At 39.4% G+C, this 25,137-nt stretch overlaps 1 protein-coding gene and 1 long non-coding RNA gene across 2 annotated transcripts in view; one reads left to right on the plus strand and one right to left on the minus strand.

Annotated features, from left to right (window-relative positions):
- The window catches only part of PCNX1 (pecanex 1), a 3,150,868-nt gene extending 3,142,301 nt beyond the window's left edge, over positions 1-8,567 (minus strand). The window contains exon 1 of the mRNA XM_044073489.1: positions 8,107-8,567. Coding sequence (XP_043929424.1) covers positions 8,107-8,259 — 153 coding nt within the window. The 5' untranslated portion in view covers positions 8,260-8,567. The remainder of the gene's footprint in view (positions 1-8,106) is intronic.
- Positions 8,568-8,597: 30 nt separating this feature from the next.
- On the plus strand, positions 8,598-23,659 carry LOC122804226. The gene is made up of 2 exons (XR_006365203.1): positions 8,598-8,802; positions 22,130-23,659. It is a non-coding gene; the product is annotated as an uncharacterized LOC122804226 (long non-coding RNA).
- Positions 23,660-25,137: the final 1,478 nt, after the last annotated feature.

Here is a 25,137-nt window from a genome sequence, read left to right on the forward strand (position 1 = left end):
TTCAATAAACAAAAAGTTGCCGAGTTGCATGCATATCTCCAGATTATAATGAAAAAATCCAAAGAGACACAGTATACTGGTATATCAATTCTTTTTCTCCCTTTAAAACCCAGAGCGCAGCACACACACCCACTTAGGCAATGTAGAGAGTGCTAGGCAGCCTCAGACACAACCCCTTGCTTAGCTCTGCTAAGCCAAGGGCAAACCTGAGCCACAGGGCTCCAATCCGCTGACAGTATGCCTGACACACCCCTATGATGTCAGCTAACTTCTAAGCTTGCAACCAAGCTATTGCTGCTCTTACACTGTTGGGTGAAGACTAGCATACAGGGGAAATCTGTGATTCAGTATCACTCCCCTCATTTGCACAGGATTGCCTGCTGATGCATAGTTATAGGTCCCACACTGAGCCTCCCCCCTTAGTAACCACTATTCACTGGCCATGTTGTCTTTTGCCTGCTATTGAGTATAATGGCAAAATAGTGATTTTGGTTAGAATGCTTATTTTGGGCTTATCCTGTTTGCGCACTGCTGCCCTATGCTTAAACAGCAGAGAGTGGCTAAAAACATTAAGTTGATTTTCTTTTATTTTTGCAACTGTTTTCCATGCCAATGGCCATATATTTGGCCATTGGCATGCTTTCTACTTAATATCCACCCTTTATTTGGCGCCGTCATGGCTCCGTTTTGTAATTTGCAGAAATGTATTCAGTTACTGTCAGAGTACATTTCTGCAGATTACACTAGTCCTGCACAGCCGGCTTCCAGCTTCCTGGATCGCACATTCACCTCATTTGCATGGATTTCACATGCAAATGGGGTAATTTGCAAACAGAGGCCGAGTCCATACAGGACTAGTGCAGGAGCTCTCGTGCACATCCCTACAGCTTATTCCTGGATCGCACGGCAGACATATTGCCTGCTGGAGCTCCTGCACTAGTCCTGCACACCATGCAGGGCTTTATGAATCCGGGGGAATATTGACAGCACCGCCCTAAGATCAAACCTAGTGGTGCGAGACTTGGGAACACAGGTTGATCACAATCTAAACTTTGATCACCATGAGTCACAGTGATGAGGAATTTATTCTACGTTGCACAGCTCATAAGTAAGCGCATCGCATCCAAGAGTAAGGATATTACAACTCCTCTGCAGTTGACCCCCATCCGACCGCTAATAAAAAGGAGTACAATGCTCTCTTTGCATGTACCTCACCAGACACCTGCAGCAGCTGGAGAGACCACAAAGGTTTCTCACAGAAAATTAAGGGCCTCCAAAGCATAACCTACATGGAAAGACTTAAGCCCCGTCAATGTACTCTATCCTACAGGCTGATGACATGCAACTTGTGCCTGGCCTACAGAGCAGTCTCTGACCCTGCACCAATGGAAATGTTGCACATCCGCAAATCAAATGGGACAAGAATCACTTGCTCCAGGGATCTCAAACTAGCCTATGACTTTAAGATATATTTCCCAGAGATTGCTTCATATGAATTGGGAGTTTATTCCAGAGGAGTGGCAGAGCTCCTCAATAACTCTATTCAAGTGCAACCTAGACAATTGGACAGGAGACCGTAAACCCACCCTGTGGGGTGGCACCTATGTCCCTCATTTACAGGGGCCGTCAGTGCTGATCATAGACTCACTGTGCAGACAACAATGTAATCAAAGTCAATTAAGGAACACGTGTATAACATGGCTAGACTTGTAAAGGCCCTAGGGCCACTAGCCTAGTAACATCTTATGAACCTATAGATACCAACAAAAAAGGCCAAAAACTTAACTAAACATGCTAAAAATTATGTGCATACACAGTCTAAACACGTTTTTATGGTATTAAAAGTAAAATTAAAGCAACATATCCTTATCCCCAAGCAACCATTACTTGTATAAACAAAAGCTCTGCAACTGTTTGTGTATTTCAATTTTCTGAACCGTTTTAACTAGATTGATGACTGCTTAAGTTTTTCTCCCTGGACTCCAGGTTATCAACTGCACAACCTAATCAAAATCAAACTTTAGTCCATGGAGTACACTGACTGCGCTCAAAATATTTGGAAAAAAGACAAATCAATTAAAGCACTAGAGTGGAGCAAGAACAGACCTTAACAAAATGGTTAGCACCCCTATTAAAAGTTAAGGTTGGGTCTCTGGCTAGACAGTAAAATGCAACAGCAGCAGAATAAAAGTTTTTTTTCTGCTGTCAGTCAGTAACATGTCCCCGATTTTCAGTTCTAAATTTATTAAGTTACTAAATCAGCAGGGCATGTGTATGTCAGAATATGAAGTTTGAAACCTAAATTTATGCTTTTTAGGTGTCTCTCAGTAATTTGTCCGAAAACCACAGACTTTTTATGAGGAACACACCAGACATACGAGGTAAAAATCTGGACAGTTGAGAGGTATGGAGTTGAGTTTAAACATAAGAGACTGTTACACTACCTTTCTGAATGTACTCAAGTGATTTTTGGCTTTGAGAGACGGTAAAACACAGAAAACTTAAAAAAAAAAACAAACGTTTTACAAAGAGATGATAATTCGGTACTTGCGTATTATAGCAACCACATTCCAAACACGGAAAATGTCTCAAAACCTCAAAACAGGACAAAAATGACTCATTTCCAAGTCATACGCCTGCCGAGATATGTAGTGAACAAAGGGGCCAAAATAGGAACAGGTTTTAAAACCATGCTCTTAGAAGGTTGCTACAATAACAGTACTTGTGTTATGCATTTTCTGGAGGAAATAAAAGTCTGAAACGCAAATGTCATTATTTAGCGACACCATTCTACAGTGATTTGCCAGAAAAACACAACTTTTAAGAGGAATGGACCAGAAATAGGATTCATAAATCTGAACATTCCGCAAAAATCTAGACAGTCGAGAGGTACAACAGTGACATTTCAGGCCTATTAGATAATGTTTCTGCCCTCAAAGTAATTGCGGTGTTACTGGTCTGTGCTTCTCCCTGTGATAAGAACATCAGACAGTCCCGATCCTTAGCTGATGTAAAACAAACAATCTAATTTAGTTCTCTCTCTCTAATGAAGTTTTACTGTTGAAACATTTTATTTGAAGGATGCTTCATGCTTCCTTCAGTTTTGCTGTATTTATAGTGTTTATTGTGGATGCGCAAGCAGCATTTGTACCTGCACATTAATCAGTAGAAACTGAAACAAATTTTGGTCTATTTCCACTTTAGTAATGTGGGTACTTAATGTAAAACAGTATGAAGACAGCAAAACTGAAGGAAGTATGAAGCATCCTTCAAATAAAATGTCATTTCAACACTAAAACATCATTAAAACGAGAGAGAAAACTAAACTGTTTGGAAATGAGCTGTTTGTCCTGTTCGGAATGTGGTTGCGATAATACTTAAGTACCGATAATTATTTGTAGGGCATGGAGTTCATGAGTTAGTGTACCAGTGCCTAAATACTCTATGTTCTGGACATGAATACCAAGATTCATCCTGAGAGCAAATTTCTTAGCATCCATGTCTCAAACACATAATGCAGTTAGCACTGGTAAACTGCTCATAATCCTCTATTCTTACACAATGTTATAAAATGTCACCGACCTAAAAAAAACATTAAACTTAGAAACAACTAAAAATATTCTTAGTGTATGGTCACCTACTGTCTTTGATTCTACTTCTGTGATGGGACTTGAGAGGTGCTCATCTATACTTTTCTGGAATTTGGTTAGTGCATTAAGTTTCCTAATTACTGTAACAACTACTCACTCATTACTATACTTTTGTGCTCACCCATTTTTATACATTTTGTATAAGACTGAATCTAATTGAGCCTAATAAAAGATTGCCTCTACCCAGTGTATTTACTCAGTAAACAAAAGTAAACACACAGACACACACACAAGCATTAAAAATTATAAAAGTATGGTATTAACAGTGGTAGAACACCAATCCACACAGACCATTTTCAGGCTCGGCCCACGTGTAAATTTTCACGAGAAACAATACATAGAAGTAAACAGACAATTCCATGTATTACAGAAAAAAAACTATTCTATGGATTTCCTCTAAACATACTGCCACAAAAACCAAAAGTTATGGGGAAACTTTAAAATGAAAAGTCAAAAGTGATGGGAACAATTATTAACTGGGGGAAAAAAAAAAAAAAAAAAAAAAAAAAAAAAAGTGATGGGAACAAACAAATGACTAAACAATAAACAGTTACGTATGGTGTCAAAAAACAAACAATGTATGGTGTCAAAACATAAACAACCTATCAATGCAACCAGTGTCAGCAAAACTGCCTGATCTTGATGCATTCCTGCATTTAGAGAACATCCATGTTTGCGAAATTACTGTGGCTCTGTTTAAATAGTAACAGTGCACTCCATCTACACCTGCATATTGCACTTTTCATGTCTTCAGGCCCAATGGCATCTGTGGTTGAGTTTCCTTATTTGTCAAGGAACGCATTACTTCCAGAGCTCAAATGACTCACAAAATGAATTCACTGAGCAACAGATTATTCCGGTCTACATAACCGTAATCATAAACTAATAACTTAAGGAACACCTTGTTTGTCCCCTGATGAGCAAGCAAACAATGTTCCACAGAGTCCTAAACAAACAAACAATCTCCTGTTAGCAAATACTCCCACTACTTTGGATGACCAACTAATGTCCTTCAATAAAATGGGACACCTACAACTGCAATTCAGAATATGCCCAAAAATGCCTACACTTAGTAAACAAAATTCTTGAGCTGCAGGTACAGAAACACACTAGAGAGCATAGCATTTCTGACTCAATTCTTACAAATATGGCCATTTTTTTCACCACTCCCTTAGTATGTCATTTTCTCATGGACGTCTGACCACAAATGTGACCCTCTCCTTTAAGCTTCCAAAAGTCCATATAAGCAAACCCCACTGAACTTTAAGGACTACAAATATGCCAACCTCAACTTATTCTATGAAAAATATCAAAATTCACCTACAATTGCACCTCCCTGACATTACAGGAATTACACGCTCATTTAGAAAAATGCAGAGTCAGCAGTCCCTAACTGATCAACGTATCATGAACAATGCAAAAAACAACTACACACACTGGTTGCCTACTGTCAAATGAAAGTTTTTCACCAAAACACAAAGAAGCTCCTTAAAATATTATGTAGATTCAAAACTCCATTTATCATGGACAATAATCAAAACCAATACACTCTACACGGACCAGTAAAACAGCCCATGAACTTAGGACAGCCTCCGAAAACAAATGATAAATCATCCTTTAGCTATGTTACAAATAATCGACATTATTCTGACATTTTTATAATAATGTCTCCCATTACAACTCAAACATACAGTGACAATATCTTTGCAAACAAATTTAGTGTTAATTTCACTTCTATTCAAAGCCCAGAAGAATCTGAATACCTTACTTCCTCAATTTTTTTCTAAAGATGAATTTACTGAAAGTGTTAAATACAACCAAAAACACTTTCTCCATGGGACCAAAATTAATAAATGCAGTTGCTTAAATAATGGTGTTAAACATGCCCGGGGAGGGGGGCATAGTCCTTAAACTGTTTAGCTATTGGTTTTGTCCATAACAAGTTGCATATAGAGTATTGATGTCACTCCATAAGGGTGGTCTTACAAATAGTCCAGGTAATTACAGGACTTACCAGCCTTACAAACCTCCTCTGTAAAGCCACAAAACAGATTATACAAGATCAAGAATCTTATAAAACTCAACCCCTAGAAGTTTAGCTTCGCAAACAATAGATCATGTCTACTGACTATGGTAAACTTCTTTGATAGGATTACAAAGGCCACAAGACAGTGAAAGACAGACCCCTACATAGTGAGAGATGTGGGTACCTCACCAAAGAGTATAAAAGCAACCAGCAGTACCCCTCAGAGCTTAGCACCGGAACTCGACCTCTGGCTACCAAAGTTTGCAGATGAATGCAAATGGAGGACTATGTCACCTTCTCCCTCTCAAACCCTAGAAAATAAACTTTCCCCGAATAAAAGTCTTGCTGTACTAAACAGGGACTCAAGCTAAAAGGAATAAGTATCTTCACTTTGGGGGGGGGGGCATGCTAATCATACTGTACTGACAACACACATTTACAAAATGAAAAGGTAGTCAGGGTAGGTGGGTTTAGCATAATGGTAAAGGTCTTCACGTTAAAGAGACAAGGAACAAGGTTTGATTCTGACCACAGGTTATTGGCTAGGCTTAAAATAGCTCTTCAGGGCAGTTAGCCTAGTATTCTCCTATGAGACAGGAGCTCTGGTTAAGAACTCCCTTTCTTTTGACCACCATGTGACAACAAATGTCAGGATATCCAACACAGCTAACTGCCAAAAGAATTATCATCAAAGTTTAAAGAGACAATCAATCTCTTTAAGAATTGTTCAGACTAATTAACAAGCACAAAACGTCTTTGGAATGTATCTCATTAACCACATTAAAAAAAAGGGACTCCAAAAGTTCCTAATAAAAGAAAATACAAACCTCAAGTCTCTGATACCAAGAGAGGCTTGAAATAATACCTTTCATTCAGTTTCCAACAGACTCTTGAAAGGCTGTGTTTCACTTACTGCATCGTTTGAGATTTGGTTGTCCTGGACCCTGGACCTCCTGAATAGTCTCAAATTTACTCAATATTAGAAAAAGGGACCCAACTCTTCATCAATAGATAAATAAAACAAGGTGAAGGGTCAAGTTTATAATGCAGCATCGCCCAAATATCAGAAAAACCTCCCTTGCATGTTCCACAGTGCAAACCATTATCTTCCTTTAACTAGAACACAGACAACTAGAGGAAAAGTCACAAATTTACTTTGGGATTGTTTGGTATGGCTCTTACGGAGAAAGGATGTGCAACATGAGGGGGGAACTGGCAAGGCATGAATGGTCAGAAGACTTAGAGGCCTTGGAATAACTTTGAAATATATAGAAAACCTTTTAGGACAATGTCCAGATGAGAACATGTATACTCGCAAACAAATATTAAAAACTTCCAATGTTATACTATATCAGAGCATAGTGCCCAGACAGACATGACAAATAGCAACCAATACAGACTAATTCACAATGGAAAGACACTACCCAGCAGGCTAAAAACCATGGTAAAAAAATCAAAATATGGTAAAAGGGCTTCAAAACGTGCACATTTTTCATAACAATATCAAACACTATTTCAAAAATATTAGTTATTTAATTGCAATGACATATACACATGGTACACCACCAGAATTAAAGACAGGCATATCATGACCCTCAAACAAAGGAAAAAAGGGTAAAAGTACATTATCTATTTTTGTTCTCCAAGCCACTCGTTTGTTCAGTTTCATGGTTCACTTTTAAAGCAAATTTACACCAGGCACTCTGGCCAAAATACATACATATTTATTCATCTTCTGTTTATCATCTAATCAATAAATGATGTAAGAGGCAGTATATTCTTACAAATGCATAATCACTGGGCTTTTTGAGATTCAAATGACTTCCACCAGATAAGTCATTTGATCCCACTTAGTTCACATACTCGTTGTCATCGAAACAAGGGGAGTAGCTCACCCAGCAATGTAAACACACTTCGTTCTTACAAAGTAAAAAAACTAATTCTAAATAACGGTACTTGAACACAACGCACCAGGGAATATCCATACATTTAAAAAAAACAACATTTTAAGAGCGCACGTGCCAAAACAGTTTTCAGTCTATAAAACACCCTGAAAAAAGAAATACAGAATACCCTAGGAAAATATTGTGTTTTCTGAAATTCAAGCAAGCTCAGAAATAGCAGCCAGTAAAAGGAAACCATCATGAACTTCAAGCACTTCAGTATGTGATCCAGCTCAAGTCAACAAACAATACAGCATGTTAACGTGAAACAAAAACAAAATACTCAAGACTCTAGCTATATAAGCACATCAGTATTGCAAAGGCCACTTTCTGACACACCCCTGAAAAAGTGACACACAGAGGCATTTAAACATTAACTAATTTACCCAATTCAATTAAATCACATATGTCACTACATCCATTAACTAAAACAACTATAAAGGGGAACACAATTTTGACAATAACACATATTAAAAAAAAGACTCACCATATAGAGCGTGAAAGGAAAACACAACAGAAAGAGCCAAATGTAAAGATGAAAAGCGTTAACAAAGGTGTTCTGGTGGGGATCGTAATACCAGCCTCCAGTGATGGAAGCCCAGACTCCCTGGCGAAGAATCTGTAGTGTCTGTGAGCCCATTCCTTCTGAATCGGCAGACACCCAGCCCCCTCCCCCAAAACCGTAACCAACCTCCGGCGCCGAACGACCATGGACAGCGATGTTTATGAGCAAAGTGCTTACCCTCTACCCCCCTTGATATAGTGGCTGCACTATTGCCCTATCAACAGACACTGGCCCAGGGAAGCTTGTCGCCGCCATCTTATCACTGAGCTCTTGGAGGACTACTACTTGGTCCTCCCAGCTCACAAACCTAGACCTACAGCCCTTGCGGGCAGGCGCTATTTGTCTCCTTTACTCTATCGTTAAGTACTTAGCTTATGAATCTTTGTCAGCAACATACACAAAGGTAGTGTGTTTTTATTCCTTCTAAAATAATGGCATCGCTGTAGTCATCTGTTTAAATAAGGCGGTATCGGGTTATGAAGTTATTTGTCAACCGGGTTAATGTGACTGGGCAAGATGCCCTTTTTCAGCAGAGACCCGAGAAGAAACACTCCAAATACAACGTTTGCAAAACAAATTTTTTACAATACAGTGAAAAATTCAACAAAGTAGATGAAGGTATGGTTAGACATTCTTCGTAGTCAATATACATAGCTATACACAAATAAATCAAGAAGAAGTAAGAGACATACAAGTAAATTTAATATGAATAGTAATATAAATATTATGTAGACAAGGGACCAAGACAAAGTAAGGGATAGATAAGTCAGTAGGACAGTCCTACAAATATGAAGTAATTATGGGACTAGGATATTCTAGAGGAGGGGCTGAGATAGGAGACAAGAAGGAGGGCAGTTAGTGGGGAAGGAAGTGCGGACCAGATGTTCAGGTGGGGTAATTGTAGGAGCAGGTCCAGGAGGACTGCAAGAATTCCTTTAGTGCTATTTTAAAGCTGTGGATGTTGTCAAGTGTGCATAGTTGGAGAGGAAGTTTGTTCCAGACAGAGGTGACAGAATGACTGTAAAGTATGTTACCTATGGATTTGTTGGGTTTTGAGATATACAGCAAGAGTTGGTCAGAGCTATGTAGGTCACACTTAGAGATGTAAAGGGAGATAAGATTTGTCAGAGATGGACAAGCTAGGGTTTGGTGAAGGATAGAGTGGCTCAGGTGGAGCTGTGGCAAGAGGAGTTGGCGTTGAAGTTCAAGACAGTGAAGTTTTTTTAAGGCAAGGCAGTGGTGTGTTCGATAAGGGAGATTACTGGTGAATCGAGCTATTTTATTGTGAATTTGAGTTTGGAAATCAGGTTCTTTTGTAAGTGGGCAAATATTGGGGCAGCATAGAGTAGGGTGGGTGAGCTAGGGACTGTTTAGAATCAGGAGTTAGGAATGTTTTGTTCCTGAACAGTAGTCCAAGTTTTTGGTGTGTCTTTTTGATACAGTTATTGATGTGGATGTAAACCCCAAAGAGTTTAGTATGTGATTCCACTTTGATGGAAGTGTTGTTTAGAGAGGAGCTGGAGAAGGTACATTTAAGATGTTGGAGAGTTTTAGGCAGGAAGAGTAGGAGTTTAGTTTTGTTAGGGACTGCAGTGGTGGTGCTGCGGTAGCGTTGTCGCCTCACAGTTGGACGTTGCACGTTCAATTCTCAGTTAGAGCGTCTTCTTTGTGTCGACATGCGTGAATGGGTGTTCCTTCGTTGAAGGTTGTGCATTAGGCCTTCAAGCCAGCATGTAAAAATCTACTGCCAGTCATTAGCGGACCGGAGTTCTGCTGTGGCGACCCCTAACCGGGAAAAGCCGAAAGACAGTTTAGGGTTAAGTAGAAGTTAGTTAGCAGTGAGCCATTTTTTGACAGAGTGTAGAGATTCTTGAGTGAGGGTGAGTAGGTGAGGAAGAGTGTCAGAAGAGGAGATGATAGTAGAGTTGTCAGCATATTGAATCAGGGCGGAGTGTGAGCAAGAGTGGTAGAGATTGTTAGTAAAGATATTGAATAAGAGGGGCCCCAGGATGGAGCCTTGGGGAACCCCAGTTTGAAGAGAGAGAAAAGGAGAGGAGACAGAGAGCCATTTAACAGATTGAAGTCTGTCAGATTGGTAACTAGAGAGCCAGACTAGTGTGGAGTTACAGAGGTTAAGGGAAGCTAGTTTGGAGAGAAGGAGTTTATGAGATACAGTATCAAAGGCTTTAGAGAGGTTGAGGAACAGGCAGGAGACTAATTTATTATTATCAAGAGATGAAGAAATAGAATGAGTAAAAGATAATAGAGCTATAGAGGTGCTATAATGAGGTCGGAAACCATGTTGTGTGGGGGTGAAGAAGTTCTCTTGGATGAGTTAAGACATGAGCTGTTTTGTATGCACTTTTCAAGAATTTTAGATAGGGTGATAGAATTGCAATTAGCCTGAAATTTGATGGGTCAGTGGAGTTACCTCCTTTATGAAGGGGTAGAATATAGAATTCTTTCCAGATAGCAGGGACGGTGCTTTCTTTAATAGAATGATTGATGAGGATTGAGACAGAGTAGGCAATGGAGGAGGCTGCTAACTTGCGAAAGGTAAGTGGTAGGTTATCAGGGGAGAAGGAGCAGGGTTTAAGTTTATTAAGAAACAGGCGGATAGTAGCAGTGGGGATGGTTTTAATGGAGAAAGGAGTAGTATGGGGAAGAGGAGGCGGGGTATCAGGAGTACAGTTAGAATTAGGTTTAAGTAAGTTCTGTATAGAATCAATAAAGAAGGAATTCAGTAAAGTGGCAGTTTCGGTAGAGGATGAGTTAGGAAAAGGATTGGGGGGATGGGTTTCCAGGGTGTAGAATCTTGTTTTGATAGAGGACCAGAATTTTGGGGGGTTGGTATGAGAGTTTTTTTGATGGTTGAGGTAAAAAGTTTTTTTGTCTAGGTAGATTTGTTTTTTAGTTAGATTTCGAAGTTCTCAATAGAGCTGGAGATTTGCAGTAGTTTTATACTTGTGCCAGGATTTCCAAGCACTGTTCCTTTTCTGTATGAGGGAGAGACTGTGTTTGGTAATCCATGGGGCATATTTAGTTTTTACTCTAATTCTTCTGATGGAGGCTAAGGAGTTGAGTATGTTAAGAAATGTACTGTTAAATTTTAGGACAGCTTCGTCAAGGGGGATGTTATAGAGGAAAGACCAATCTATAGAAAAGAGAGTTTGGTTAAATAGATTTGGGTCAAAGATAGGTTACAGCAGTCTCTATATGTGTGAGATTTAGTAGCTTGGGAGGAGTGACGTGGAATCAAAGCTGGGAGGTGATTGCTAAGGGAGTTGGGTAGAGTAGTGAGGTTATGCTAGTGATTAGGGTGGGAGGTGAGAATCCGGTCCAGAATAGAGCTGGAGTTAGATAGTTGGTTAATGCGAGTAGGAGAGGTTATAAGTTGTGAAAATGTATATAGATTGATGCTAGTGGTGGGAGAGTCAGAGGACAGTGTATTCCAGTCAGTGTTAACATCGCCTAGAATAATTGTTTCATAGGAGATAATTTGAGAGATCCAGGCAAGGAATAGTTCAAGGGTAGGGATATCGTTATCAGGTGGTAGGTATATGGAGGCAATCACTATTTTCTTTTGTTTGTTTAAGTTACAGTTGGTAATGAGTATTTCAGGTGGGTGAAAGCTAGGAGGGGTGAAAGGAAGTGGGTGGAGGGAGAGCTGTTCAGAGTATAGAAGAGCCACACCTCCACCTTTTTTTTGTGGGTCTATCTTGATGGAAAATATTGTAACCAGGGGGTAAGATTTCACTATTTGATATGTGAGGTTTTAGCCAGGTTTCGGAGATGGAGAGAATATCGGGGGTGTGGAGTAATATCCAGGAATGGAGTTCGCTGACTTTGTTTTGGCTACTATGGATACTGAGAGCAATAAGTTTAAGATTTTTAATAGATAGGATAGTAAATAGATGGGGATAGTTGGAGGGGAGGACAAAGTTGCAGGGGAGGAGAGATGAGGTGGTTAAGTGTCTGGGCCTGTGTTGGGATGAATGTCACCGGAACAGAGTAGATTACATAAGAAGGTAGTGGGTCTGGAGAGAAATGAGTAGAAATAGTCATATTTGAGTTTAGATTTTGTGGGGAGAGAGAGAGATAGGGTATTTAATTTTGTAGAGATAGACTGTGTGAAGAGAGGAGAGAGAGTGATAAGTGAAAAGAGTAGGAGCCTGGGGGAAGGCATTGTTGGTGTGGGAGGGTAGGGCTGTGGTATAGGTCAACGGGTGTATGATGGAGTGAAGTGGAGATCGAGAGAAGGGTTAGGACAGTAGTAGTAAGAATTAAATGTAACATTGTGACGAGATAGGATGAGAGAAAAAGAGGAGGTTAGTAGGAGGGTAAAGTACAAAAGGATGAAAACTAAAATAGAAAGTATAGGGTAGTGTAGAGTGTAGTAGCATAGAGAAGGGATAATATGGAAAGGTAGTTAGGATGAGTAGAAAGAGAAGTGGGCTTTAAGGAAGGAAGATTGATAGAGAAGATGGTAGGAATGTGGGTGGGGTAAGTAGGTCATTGAGAGGGAGAAGGTGATTGGAGGAAGTTGCTGGGGAAGGGTGTTGGGAGGAGTTACCAAAATGGTAGAGTATAAATGTAATTGATTTGGGGGTGAGTGGGAATGGGGGTGAGGAAGCGTAGTGAGCCCGAGCACAGTGGGGGCAAACGGAGCAGAGCCACACCAGGCTGGGAGATTCAAGAAGAAGAAAACAAAAAGAACAATCAGTGGAAAGGTGTTGTACAAATAAGTAGTTTTCTGTCCAATCCAATGGGGGTTACCACTGGTGTCCCATCATTGCGCATAACTGTCCCTGATTTTGTTTCTAACAAAAAAAATGCCCTTCTTGTAAATCACTGAGGGTTACTGTCAATAATGCCAGACATTACAGTTTCATGCTTTCTCTCCAGAAAAAGTATATGCTGTTTTACTAAGAAAAATAAATTAATATTTAAAAATTGTACCTGATTTTGGGCCTTTGTACAGAATAATTTTTCTTGGAGGGGGGGGCTTTATCCTAATTCTTGAGCAAATAAGTTGAAGGACATGTGCCCAACAACTTTCTGTCCTGTGACCACTTCTTTTTGGACTGTTCATTTTCAGATATAAAGTGGAAATAAGCTTTGGATATCCTAATGTTCTGATGACTTTAATTTAGATAATAACAATGAAGCCAATGAGAGATGTTAAATATTTTCAAAACTGTCCATTGAAAGACATACATACCAGGTTCAGTAAAAATTAATCCCCCACCAGCAGTATTTGTAAATATAGCTGTAGTGTCCCACCACCGGCCGAGTAATCAAGGAGCCTCAATCCTCACCACTGGCAATAATCAGATACGTACACACTGGGAGGATGAGAAGTACACACACAGTAAAGTGCAATTTCCCTTATCAGCATACAGAGAACACAGTCAGTCTGGGTCTGGTTTCTACCTCTTTCTCCAGATCCCCACTAAGACTCCCCACTGGCACAGCTACAGAGTTGAGATCTCAGCTAAGTGGCCAAGCCAAGACCTCCAGCACCCTCTCTGTCTAGCCAGTGGTTCGTGTCCCTGCCCAAGTAGCTGACACACGCACTCTTTGAGGTTTGATTTATACACACACACACACACACACACACACTCACTCCTGGGAAAGGCTGGCACAAGTTTACTCGCTATGCCCCCTTCTGCCCAGACTATGAGGTAGTTTTCACTGCCACCAGCCACTACTTATCAGCTACTTTAAGGCCCTTAGCAAAAGGTATCCAGTCTTACTATGTAATGTTGCTATTAATCCAAATGGTAGTTTGACCAAGAGCAAGGCTATTAGGAGTGGCCCACACAGTGTCACCAAATGGATATGCAAGTATCCTAAGAGCTTAAATATCTCTAGACAGACTAGCCACAATTGAAAGGTTTAAATATATTTAATAATAAATAATGAAAGAACAAGAAAATACTCAAACAATCACAGTTACGTCAGAGTTCAAATCACAGGAAATATTTAAAACAACATTGCAGGACAGTCTCAAATAAATGATGAAAACATCTAATGTATACTTCACTATATTCCTAACTGTATCGAAGAGAAATTACTGTACTGTAGACTTACTTAGTCATAGCAAGGCAAGACAGATGTTGTGAGTGTTTTTTCCAGCTGATGTTGTCAGGTCAAATACAAAATGCACAGTCTCTCTCTCTCTCTCTCAGTGAGTTCTTAAATTAATATCCCAAAAATTATTGCTGGGATACTTGGAAAATGACATCACCTCTTGTCATCTGACTATCCCAGGCAAAACCATTGATGCAGCTGTACATTTAGCATCTATTTGCGAAAACACATACACCTTAGATCTTTTGGCAAATAGTGGAAATCGTAAAACAATTTTCATTCCTCCAGACTTAAAGACAATACAAAAAACTTCTAGTTCTAGACATTGTCAGTTACTGCACTGAAACTAAAAGATAACATCTGTTTTGTTTATGGTCCAGCCATAAAGTAACTCAACTTCAACCATTCTTCTGAAGTATCAGTCTCCCCTGTTAAAATACCTACATCTAAATAGTTACAATAGTATATAAAAATATCTCTTCAGCACACGTCTATACAATATGACATACAGTTCTAATACACTTGTAACACAGGCATATGAATCATGTTGCTATTCGAAAATGGCACAACCACTGACAAGATTCCAGATAGCTGGGCTGGCAGTATCTCCTTCTGTCACACTTCTATATAAATCATATTAATATTCCCAGATGACATATAATTATTTACAAAATTCCAGATAGCTGGGCTGATAGTATCTTCTTTTGCTACATATACCTAACCAGGCATATCCAACAACTGGGATGTATGCAGAAGTTCCTCACTAAAATAATACAGGAAGTAAGTAACATGCCCTGTGTTGACCACCTCAAGGCTCTACCCCTGTATTCTGTCTCCTACAGGCTGTTGAGAGGAGATCTATGCCTGGCATACAAGGTATTGTCAGACTACAATCTGATGGATCCTCCTGCATTGTTGCAAAATAAACAGCACCAGAATTACCCTTTCTAAAGACTTAAACCCTTGCCTGTGATATAAATAGGACCTTATGGTGGGATAGGTATGTATCCCAGAGATTACCCCTTATCTGGAACAGGTTCCCCATCCATGTGAAGCAGAGTTCCTCCCTAACCCAATTCAAGTGTAACTTGGACAGTTGGATGGGCAACAGGAAATTCAATCCTGGTTTGGCACCTATGCCTTTAATGGACACAGGCAGCCTGTAAATGGCTCATCTCCCAGGCCCCTGCTTGTAAATGTTTTGTCTCACTTATCAAGGGTACTAGAACTTGTCAGAGATTTGGGATGTATGGCTAGGCTTAAAATGCCCTTGTGGTTATTAGCCTAGTAAACACCTAAGAATCTTTATATGTGAAATCATGATGTACAACCACTTTTTCTGTTACATTATTGCTTTGCAGTAATATGTTTGTATAGCCAGCCATCATACGTTTTACCTTTCATTCCCTTACACTGTACTGCCATGTGATAAACCATTAGTATTTTGTATCTTACTGCATTAGTTATCTACCTTATTTTACTTCAATCCATTTTGTTATTGTCTGTGTTATTAGTAAAGCATACTGTCTCTGCCATGGTACTAACAACATGAAAGCATGTGTGCATACAACCAACACACTATATCTGTCTTAATGACCATAAGTTGCACTGCCCAGTGAATAATCCTCTGTTCTTTACATCTATGAAGATCTTTTTCACATTATTTTTATCTTAACAGCTATTACTGCCAGTGCTTTTGTGCAGGGCAACTGCACATAGTCAGAGACTTATACATTCTGAACAATGTGAATGCTGGTATGAATCATCCACCACCAAACAAATGTGAATGCCAGTATGAATCATCCACCACCAAACAAATGTTAGGAAGGCACACACATCCACTGTGGTTACTCCTGTATTCCTTTATATACCTGTAGCAGCCATGCCTCACTACTGCAGGTGTATTATTTCCTTGTGTTTTTACTGAATTTTGCATGGTTTAACTATGTGTTTTATCTATAGTGATGCAGCCACAGATGCTACGTACTCAGTCGTACATGCATACATTATCATCTACAGTAGCCATATGCTCTTCCTTTTCATTCACAATTATAATACTGAATGCTTTTAATACATGTTTAGTGTAATTGGTGTGACTGGGGCTTCAGGTTCCAGTAATACGCTTACACGATTACAATACTGTTAATGCAATGCGAAAAATGTAAATATTTAAGAAACATGGAGTTAAACCTCTCACATCAGCCCTGTAAGCAGCATACCTCCACAGCACCGCAAGAATCACATCACAAGGGCCATAGCGTATACTGAGATTGTATAGAAAAAGTTGTTAAAGCCTCTTAGAACACAGTCTAAAAGATCCCAGCCTCCACCACCTACTCCTTCACACATACATACTTCAAGTCTACACAGCTCACCCAAGAATTACCTGGAAAATAGGCCTAAGCCCATAAAGCCCACTATGTCTGCTTCCACACACAGAAATGTTTTAGTTTTAGGTGACTATAGTTAGGCATACAGCTGGACAGGAATAGAGTGGCTATAAATTGTTTGTCCATTGAGAGGATCTGTGGTGTCACAAAGATCCTAAGGTTCCTTAAATTAGACAAATATTACTATGAACTAGTTATGGCCCATGTGGGAGTGACCAGGAGTGCTACATCCAGGGGGACATTCAGAGAGACACAATGGAACTTGCTATGCATGTGTTAGAGACAGGAAAGATACTGGTCTTGAGTAGTATCCTGCTTTCACTAAGAATGATCCCTAGATACTAAGACAAAATAACTGGTTTAACAATTGGCAAGTAGTTAGTGTCATTTTAAGGTGATCCACTGCATGTTGATCTGGGATAAGATCATAGATAAGACTTGCTCTTTTGCCAGGGATGGTTCATATCTCTAATACCAAAGCTTCCACATACTGGCTAAAGCTGTTACTGTACCTATAGTGCCTTTTTAGGCTAAGTCCCACTAGTGGACATTCCAACATATTAAACTCAAATTCGGACAACATCATGGGTTTCCAAGAATTACATGGAAAGCAGCTCAATGTTAGGAGTCTAAATAGAAAGATACTTGAACTTGATGCCCTCTTACAACTCATTCATAATTGTGTAGTTACTGAGATATGGTTTCAGTACAATGACAGCACTCTCCCTATACCAGGGTTTAGTGCCTATCACACATTTCAGGCCCTTGAGTAACTGTGAGGGAGTATCTGTATTTATCAGAAACATCATTGCCTCACATCACATCAGCCCATTATCCGTAAGCAGCCGTTCTGAAAAAAAAAAGGATATTGCTTCCAAATATTGTTTATGACTGTTATTTTTAATATATATTTCCATCTTACACTTTACATACATGCACTAATGACTGGCAGGCTGCTCTTGTATGTAGTTCCTTCCTCTCATCCCTCTTTTAACCCATGCCACATTTACTCATACCTTTTGCTTCAATAATTTAGAGCTCCTGGAGGTCCAATTTAGCCTTACCCTTACCAAATCTAGCTACTGCTTTGTTGCTAGCTACAGATTCCCTTCAGTGACACCTCAAAATCATGGAAATGACCTTAACACCAGTGAGGAGTTAAAATCAAACCACATATTGTTTTGCTTGTGGAATTCAGATATGTAAGCATTAATTAGCATACTTACACCTCTAATGATGGGTATGGTCAGTATTTCTTAGACTTTGTTAATATGAATCCTCTAGAGCAAATTGAAAAACTACCTGCTAGAGGCTCTAATATACTTAACCTGGTCAGTAGCACCCTATTCTTCACCTTTACCGCATCTCTCAGTTCCACACCCTTGGATAAATTTGACCACTAATCAGTCATCTTTTATGAAGGCCTAGTGGTACCACCCCATTAAAAATGAGACAATATTTTGGGGAGTTCTCCTGGGCAAACCTGCTTCAGCTTTTAGAAGCCATATACAAAATTCCCAACAATCACCCACAAATGGACCCAACTGAGAGGGCTGCCATGCTAATCTTCAGTGTTTACCAGCACTTAAACAGCTGCATAAGAAAATCAGTACCCATCTACCCTAAATATAACACTAAATTTAGGAATAAACTTATTAATAAATATATAACAATAGAAGGAAAATAATGACAAGCTGTAAGAAATACTCATCCTCCTTCTCAGGACTATACTGGAGCATGGCAGAACTCAGTTAAGTTGTTTGTGTCTGCATGAGTTTTGTATCATAGCAGAACTCATTTATACAGGTACAGACAACTTAAACAATCTACACTTCAATCAGTATGATTTTGTGAAAGGCAAGTCCTATCTCCTGAACCTAGTAAGATTTGTTGAAAAGGTTACAGAGACTATGCACAGTGGTCATGCCATCCATGCTGCCTATCTTGACCTGGTGAAGGCTTTTGATGCTATCCCCCAACTTAATGTAAACCTCCGCATTGTCTTCTGGATTGAAAACTAGCTATCAAACAAATCTCAGGTTCTGAAAGTTGCTGATACTGTCTGTAAAACTAAAATTGTAGCTTTTGGGGTACCACAGGTGTCTGTGCTGGCCTTTCTTTTGATTGGCATTTATTTTGCAGGCATCCAAGCCAGTATCCCAGAAGTGTGATTGACCAAGTTTGCTGATGACTGCAAGTTGGGTACTATTATCCACTTATTCACTGGTATTAAACAGCTCCTGGAAGCGCTGGAATATGCATATACCTGGTGCGTCAGACATGGACTCAATATAAATTTAAAAAATGAAGTGCAGTGTAGTAGCATTCAGCAAAAAAGCTACTCCCAATTTGTTATAAATGGTACTCCTCTTCAGGCAGATGCAGTCATGAGAGACCTGGGTACTTAATGTGGACAACCCTCTTTCGTTCCATCATCATGTTTTTACCATATTCAGGAAATCGGGTCTATATTATATGTTCAAAGTCCGAAAACTTCAAATCTCATATGGTCGACTCCATATGAATGAAGTTTTCAAACTTCGAATGTACAATATAAACAAAATAAAAATAAAAAACCTACCTGAACGCTCTATGCAGGGGGGCAAGCCCCCCTGCACCCCACTCCCCCCGCTACTTAAATATACCAACTCCGAGATCGCACTGCATTGAAGTGAAGGGAAATATTCCCTACGGCGATCTCCGTTGTAACATTCAATGTTTGAAAACTTCGCTCATATGATGTCGATCATATGAGATTCGAAGTTTTCAAACTTCGAACTTACGATATAAACCCCAGGAAATCTGCCTACCTGGCCCAGTTAATTTGTAAAGATATCTTCCTGATTCAAAGAAATCATCCTGCCACTGCACTCTTCCCATTGTTGTTATTTAGACCAATTATTAAATATAATCTCCTCTTTGGTATTCTACAAACCCAAGCATATCACACAACTAGAAAGGTCCCAAATATTTCTAACCAAGAAAATGAAAGGCCTAAAATCCTTCAACTCTTCTGATAGATTAAAACAACTCTCCTTATACTCAATTACCTACTGGCTGTTCTGAGGTAAACTGTGTCTCACTTTTCAGGCCATAAAAGGCACAATTTTATTTGTCCTCCTATTTCTTTGCAAAACTAATTGTTCTACAGACTCTCACACTAGAGGCATACATCTACATCAGTGAATAAACAAGACTTACTGGAGGGATAGGTTCCTAACGCAACATATTTTCAGCCTGTGGAATAAGTTGCCACTACAGGCCAAACAAAGTACTACTTTAGCTACTTTTAAGGCTAGTCTTAATGACTGGGTGGATGGACACAAATGTATACCAGGGTTATCATGTATGGCTCTTCAATTTGTTAGGAGAGTACAATCATGTGAATGAAAGGAGTGGCAAGAACTTTTAAATATGTCTATTTAAAGATGTGTATGACTACTCTTATGGTCCATATGATCATCTGCCTAGTATTGTTCTTTTGTTATACAGTTCTGCTAAAATAGGCAACAGTAGACTACCATCAGTATTATTCCAAAAATTGCATCTTCGTAACAAACTTCACTGAATTACAGATAAAACTAATTTTACTAAATTATTTCTTTTTACGGGAAAAATTCGGTGTTATTCCTGTGATCCCCTCATTTAACAGATTAAGTACTGCTCAGCTTTCAGATGTAAAAAGTGGCCTGTTACACAAAGGCAGATGGTTCAGATTCCTGAAGGACATCCACTGACGGAAGTTGTAAAAGCAATCTGTCAGACAGGAAAAATAGTAACTGATTGACCACAGAGTAGTGCTAAGCAGTCCAGTAAAGACCAGTTTGGAGCACCACGGACTATGAAAGATTCAGCCAAGTACAGTCTGGTATGAAGATGACCATGACAGGGTGCTGTGTCAAAAGTGTTTTCAGGCAAGCCACTGACTGTACATAGGCAGTATGGAGCAGTGTAGAAACATAAAAAATTGGAAGCAAGTGCTGTGCTGTGATGGCTGTTTTCACATTTTAGTAAATTTCTTTTCAGCATAGAAAATTATAATGCTTGTCTGATGCTCTTCTATGGAATATTGCTGAAGTCATTGCCTTGTAAGTGGCCAGTGTCTTTCTTCTCATGGCATATGGTTTTCCATCATCTCTGCATTACTTTGTTATACTCATTAGAAATTGTCTGCTGTGGAAGTCCCCCCCTCCAAGATGTTTGACTTTTATTTTATTTTATTGTTTTTAATTTTCTGTCACTCGGTTATCAAAGCATGCATTTTACATTCTTTTTTCCAGATCTTGCAAGACCTTGGAGTATTGACCAGAAGTGGTCTTCATTGATGGAATATTATTTTTACTCTTTTGGAATTGACTGATTTTAATGTTGCAGAACCAGAGATTCCAGCTAGTAGTATTAGTGGGTCTATATTAGATGCCTGACTATCCAAAATGGCGAACACCTAATGAGCGACACATATACGCCGAAGGACGTAAAGTGCGAAGCGAAGGCCCTAAAAGTAGAAAACAGGAACACCGAACTAATTCCCCTGGCCAGCAGGGTGATCATGGGGAAAAGGAAATATATCCTTTTTCCCACTGTAGTGTGATCTCGGAGTTGGTATATATAAGTGGGGGGGTGTGCAGGGGGGCTTCCCCCTGCAAAAGTGTGATTTATGAAGTTTGTTTGTGTGTGTTTTACTTACCTGTGTGGCGCTGTTGTCGTTTAAAGTGCGTTTGGTATTGCGGTTTTTGACATTTGGGTCCTTTGCTTTTGTTGTAGTTCGGCGTATATGTGTCGCTCATTAGGTGTTCGCGGTTTTGGACGTTTGGTTTTGTAATATAGACCCGTATTAGTAACCGCTTTGATTATGACTACAGTACTAATGCCTTCTCAGTATAGGATAGGGACTGGCATAGCTCTGGAACCCAGATTACAGAGATGGCATGTTGTGCTATGCTGTCACTCTGTATATTAACTGTATTATTGAAATATATTGAAATTAAATCTGCTGCATTAGTAAGTATTCTGCTATGGGGTAGTTGGCTAGGCTTAAAATGGCCCACAAGGTCACTTAGCCTAGTACTAACCCATGAACCTATGAACCTATAAAACGTTATACCATACAGTAGTTGTCCTATCATATTGTTAGTGGCAATTAAGTTTTTTTAAGTTGGGGTATATTTTATTTAAGCAAAGCTTGTTACACATTTTCTGTTAATTTTATTTTAATTATGTGCATTTGTCTTTTTTTCTTTCTTCACAGTTTATACCAATGGATACTTTTTGGGGCATAAAAGGAGTATATATTATGTTTAATCAGGCAGTACTTTAAATAATACAGTTTGAAGTACACAACATCTGTAGCAGTTATGGTTAGATTATTATACTGATAACTTTTTCAGAATTTTTGAATACTTGTAGGTGTGCACTGCAGTGTGAAATGGTATGAATAATTGTTGATTTTTTTTTTCTTGCAGAAAGGACAGAAAGTTAAGGGAAAATGCAAGCTATGCTGAATGTAGACAACTCTGTTCTTTGTTACATCAAAGGCTGTGAAAGAAAGTGAGATGCAGACTGAAAACCTACAGGAATGAACCACATTAACACAAACACAGTCCTGCGGAATATATTAATCCATGTAGTCTGAACTCACCATTTCCAAACTGTTGCCATACTCAGTGGATATACAGATGGACAGTTTGCATTGAAAATCAGAGGCTGAAGATACTTCAACATCATCAAAGTCTGGGAGTAAAGTCGAGAAATATGAAGCTAATGAAATTTGATTCAGACTGGAGAGATGTGATGAAGACTTTGCTACCAGACGTTTACCACAGTTTTCACATTCTCAGTACAACAATATTTTTGATTTTCATATACGGTTTGCTTTTCTTGAGTTAATAGAATCAGTGAATATTATTTCTTTTTAAATGCACATTATTACATTTTTGAAATTACAATATGCTTTGCGTCATAATACTTTGTGGGATCATCAAGGTGGGGGAGGACCAGGCAGCAGAAAAGCAGGAGCCATCTTGTGCTTCTGAGGCCATTTTCCATGCCATTGTGTCAATATGCCTGACATGCATGGGTGTGTGCAATATGCAGTTCCGTAATGTCAGCAGTCGTAACACAGGAGAAGAATGAATATCGAATATCACTCTTCTCCTTTAAACTTGTTTTATGCATTACATGGGGGGGGCAAGCCCCCCCCTGAACTTGTGTATACCAACTCCAAGATCACCATACCTCAGAGAAAAGGGAATATTATGAGAAATGGCTATCTTAGACTTAGTATATGTAAGTCCGTTTTTTTTTACATTCAGTCTGTGTATTATGGGACTCACTGAAATAGGTCCCAACATTTCAAGTGGTTACTGCAATGTATACATACATAAACTTCTTCAGTCATTAGACACACAGTTGTGTGAGTGGCTATCAGCAAGTTTTTAGCACATGGTCTACTTTTGGGTCCATGACTGTGGGAAATGTATTTATTTCATGTGGTTTATGGTTCTTGGTAAAGGTACTGAACAGGTTCAGGACCATAAATATGCTTGCCCTGTCACATTGGACATATCATCTCATATAGATATGTTACTTAATCCTGTCAGTCAGGCATGTTTGGTCAACAAACCAAAGGAAGATCTTAGTGGGTATTCAGACTGTGCAGCCTGATTTGCTGGAAATGCCCACTGATGTTCATCTGGTCACACTACAAAGTGTGTTTCAAATTTGGAAGTGGAATTGGAAAACAGCGACATTATTGACACAGAGTTCATGCAGGCCCATAGATTTTTTAAGACTTTTACATTAATTATTTTAGCATATGAAGGTAGTGTTTTTGATCTGCTTTAATTAGTCATTGATAATGTCATATTTAGCTTCATTACTTGCAGAGCCCTGTGTTAGTATGGCAACAGCTATAGCAGTATTGTATGACATTAACATCACAAACTAATGCACAATGCTCTATTGCCTTTGCGAAATAAAAACTAGTACATCGACTTTTTGGAGAGTAGCAATTACTGCTGTATCTTTTTTGTAAGATAAATTAAAGTACACCTTTCATAGGTTCATAGCTATATATTAGGCTAATGACCACCAGGGCCTTTACAAGCCTAGCCATGCAACACAACCCAATTGCACCCCCTTGTAACATGTGTGTCTTAATTGGCGGCATATGTTTATTTGGAGGTTGCCAAAAATTATGTGTGGGGGGAGGTATCCCGGGGATGAATTTTTGATTTCCCATCCAGTGGTCAAGATTACATTTGAATAGGGTCAGGGATAGACTCTGCCTAAAAAGATGAGGAGCCTGTTCCAGAGCATGAAAATCCTTTGAGTAACATGTCTGTCTCACTAGCATGTTCTATTTATGTTGCAAGCAAAGTTCAAATCCCTGGATCTAGTCTTTTTGGTGCTGCTCATTTTGAGGATGTGCAAAAGCACCATCAGGCGTCGACTTAAGGATGCTTTATATGCCAGACACAGATCGCCTCTCAACAACCTGTAGGAGACCAAATATAGGGACACAGCTCTAATGTGATTTGTATAGGACAGTGTATTAATACCCTGGATTCTCTTGGTGAGACACCTTTCCAGGTACATGCCAAAGGGGACATTGTACTCAATGATGGGTCTGATAAGCAATGAGTAGAGTGGTACTATAACTTCCTTGGACCTATATACCATACACTTAATTATAAGTTGGGAACATAGAAAGATTTTCTTATTACCTTGGCTATGTGTTGGTCAAAGGCCAGATTACTGTGTACTTATGTTCCCAGATCTCTTTCGAGTCAACTCTTAGAGATGTCTTATCAATGGAGTAATTTGCTTTGGTAAAGGTACTATAATGCACTTTTTTGAACTGAGTTTTAAATCATGGCTTGCACACCAGTCATATGTCTGTGTTAGACCCTCTTGCAGGATGTTACTGTCAAGGGGAGAATTTATGATTGCTCCCAAGTTGCAGTCATCTGCAAACTTGGTGAGCCAGAAGCTCTTGACATTAACCTTGACCTCTGAGATGTAGCTGCCAAAGAGGAGTAGGCACAACACAGAGCCTTGTGGTACTACTCTGGTGTCCTGTCTCTTGCTGGAGGTAGTCTCACCAATCCTGACTTCTTGGGTCCTCTCTGTGAGCCAGCTGACAATCCAGTGCATTGTGTAGGGATTTATGACTAGTTCAGTGAATTTGTCCACAATACCTGTGTGAGTATTGTGTTGAGGACCTTAGCCAGGTCTAGGTAGCAGTATGTACCATTTTCCCTTCATCCATTGCCTTGGTTACAGTCTCAAAGAAATCTACAAGGTTACTCTCAGCATTACCTTCCTCTGACAAAACCAAACTAGATTGGGTTCAGTGTGTGTTGGTTGCCAGTGTCTTTGATGATGATTTCCATGATAATTCATTCCATTGCTAGTGGTGTTCCCCAGGGATTTGTCCTGGAACCCTTACTGTTTGGCATCTACTTCTCAG

The sequence above is a fragment of the Protopterus annectens genome, chromosome 6.part0 (genome assembly GCF_019279795.1).
Source record: "Protopterus annectens isolate FY-2018-M chromosome 6.part0, PAN1.0, whole genome shotgun sequence".
Lineage (NCBI taxonomy): Eukaryota > Metazoa > Chordata > Ceratodontiformes > Protopteridae > Protopterus > Protopterus annectens.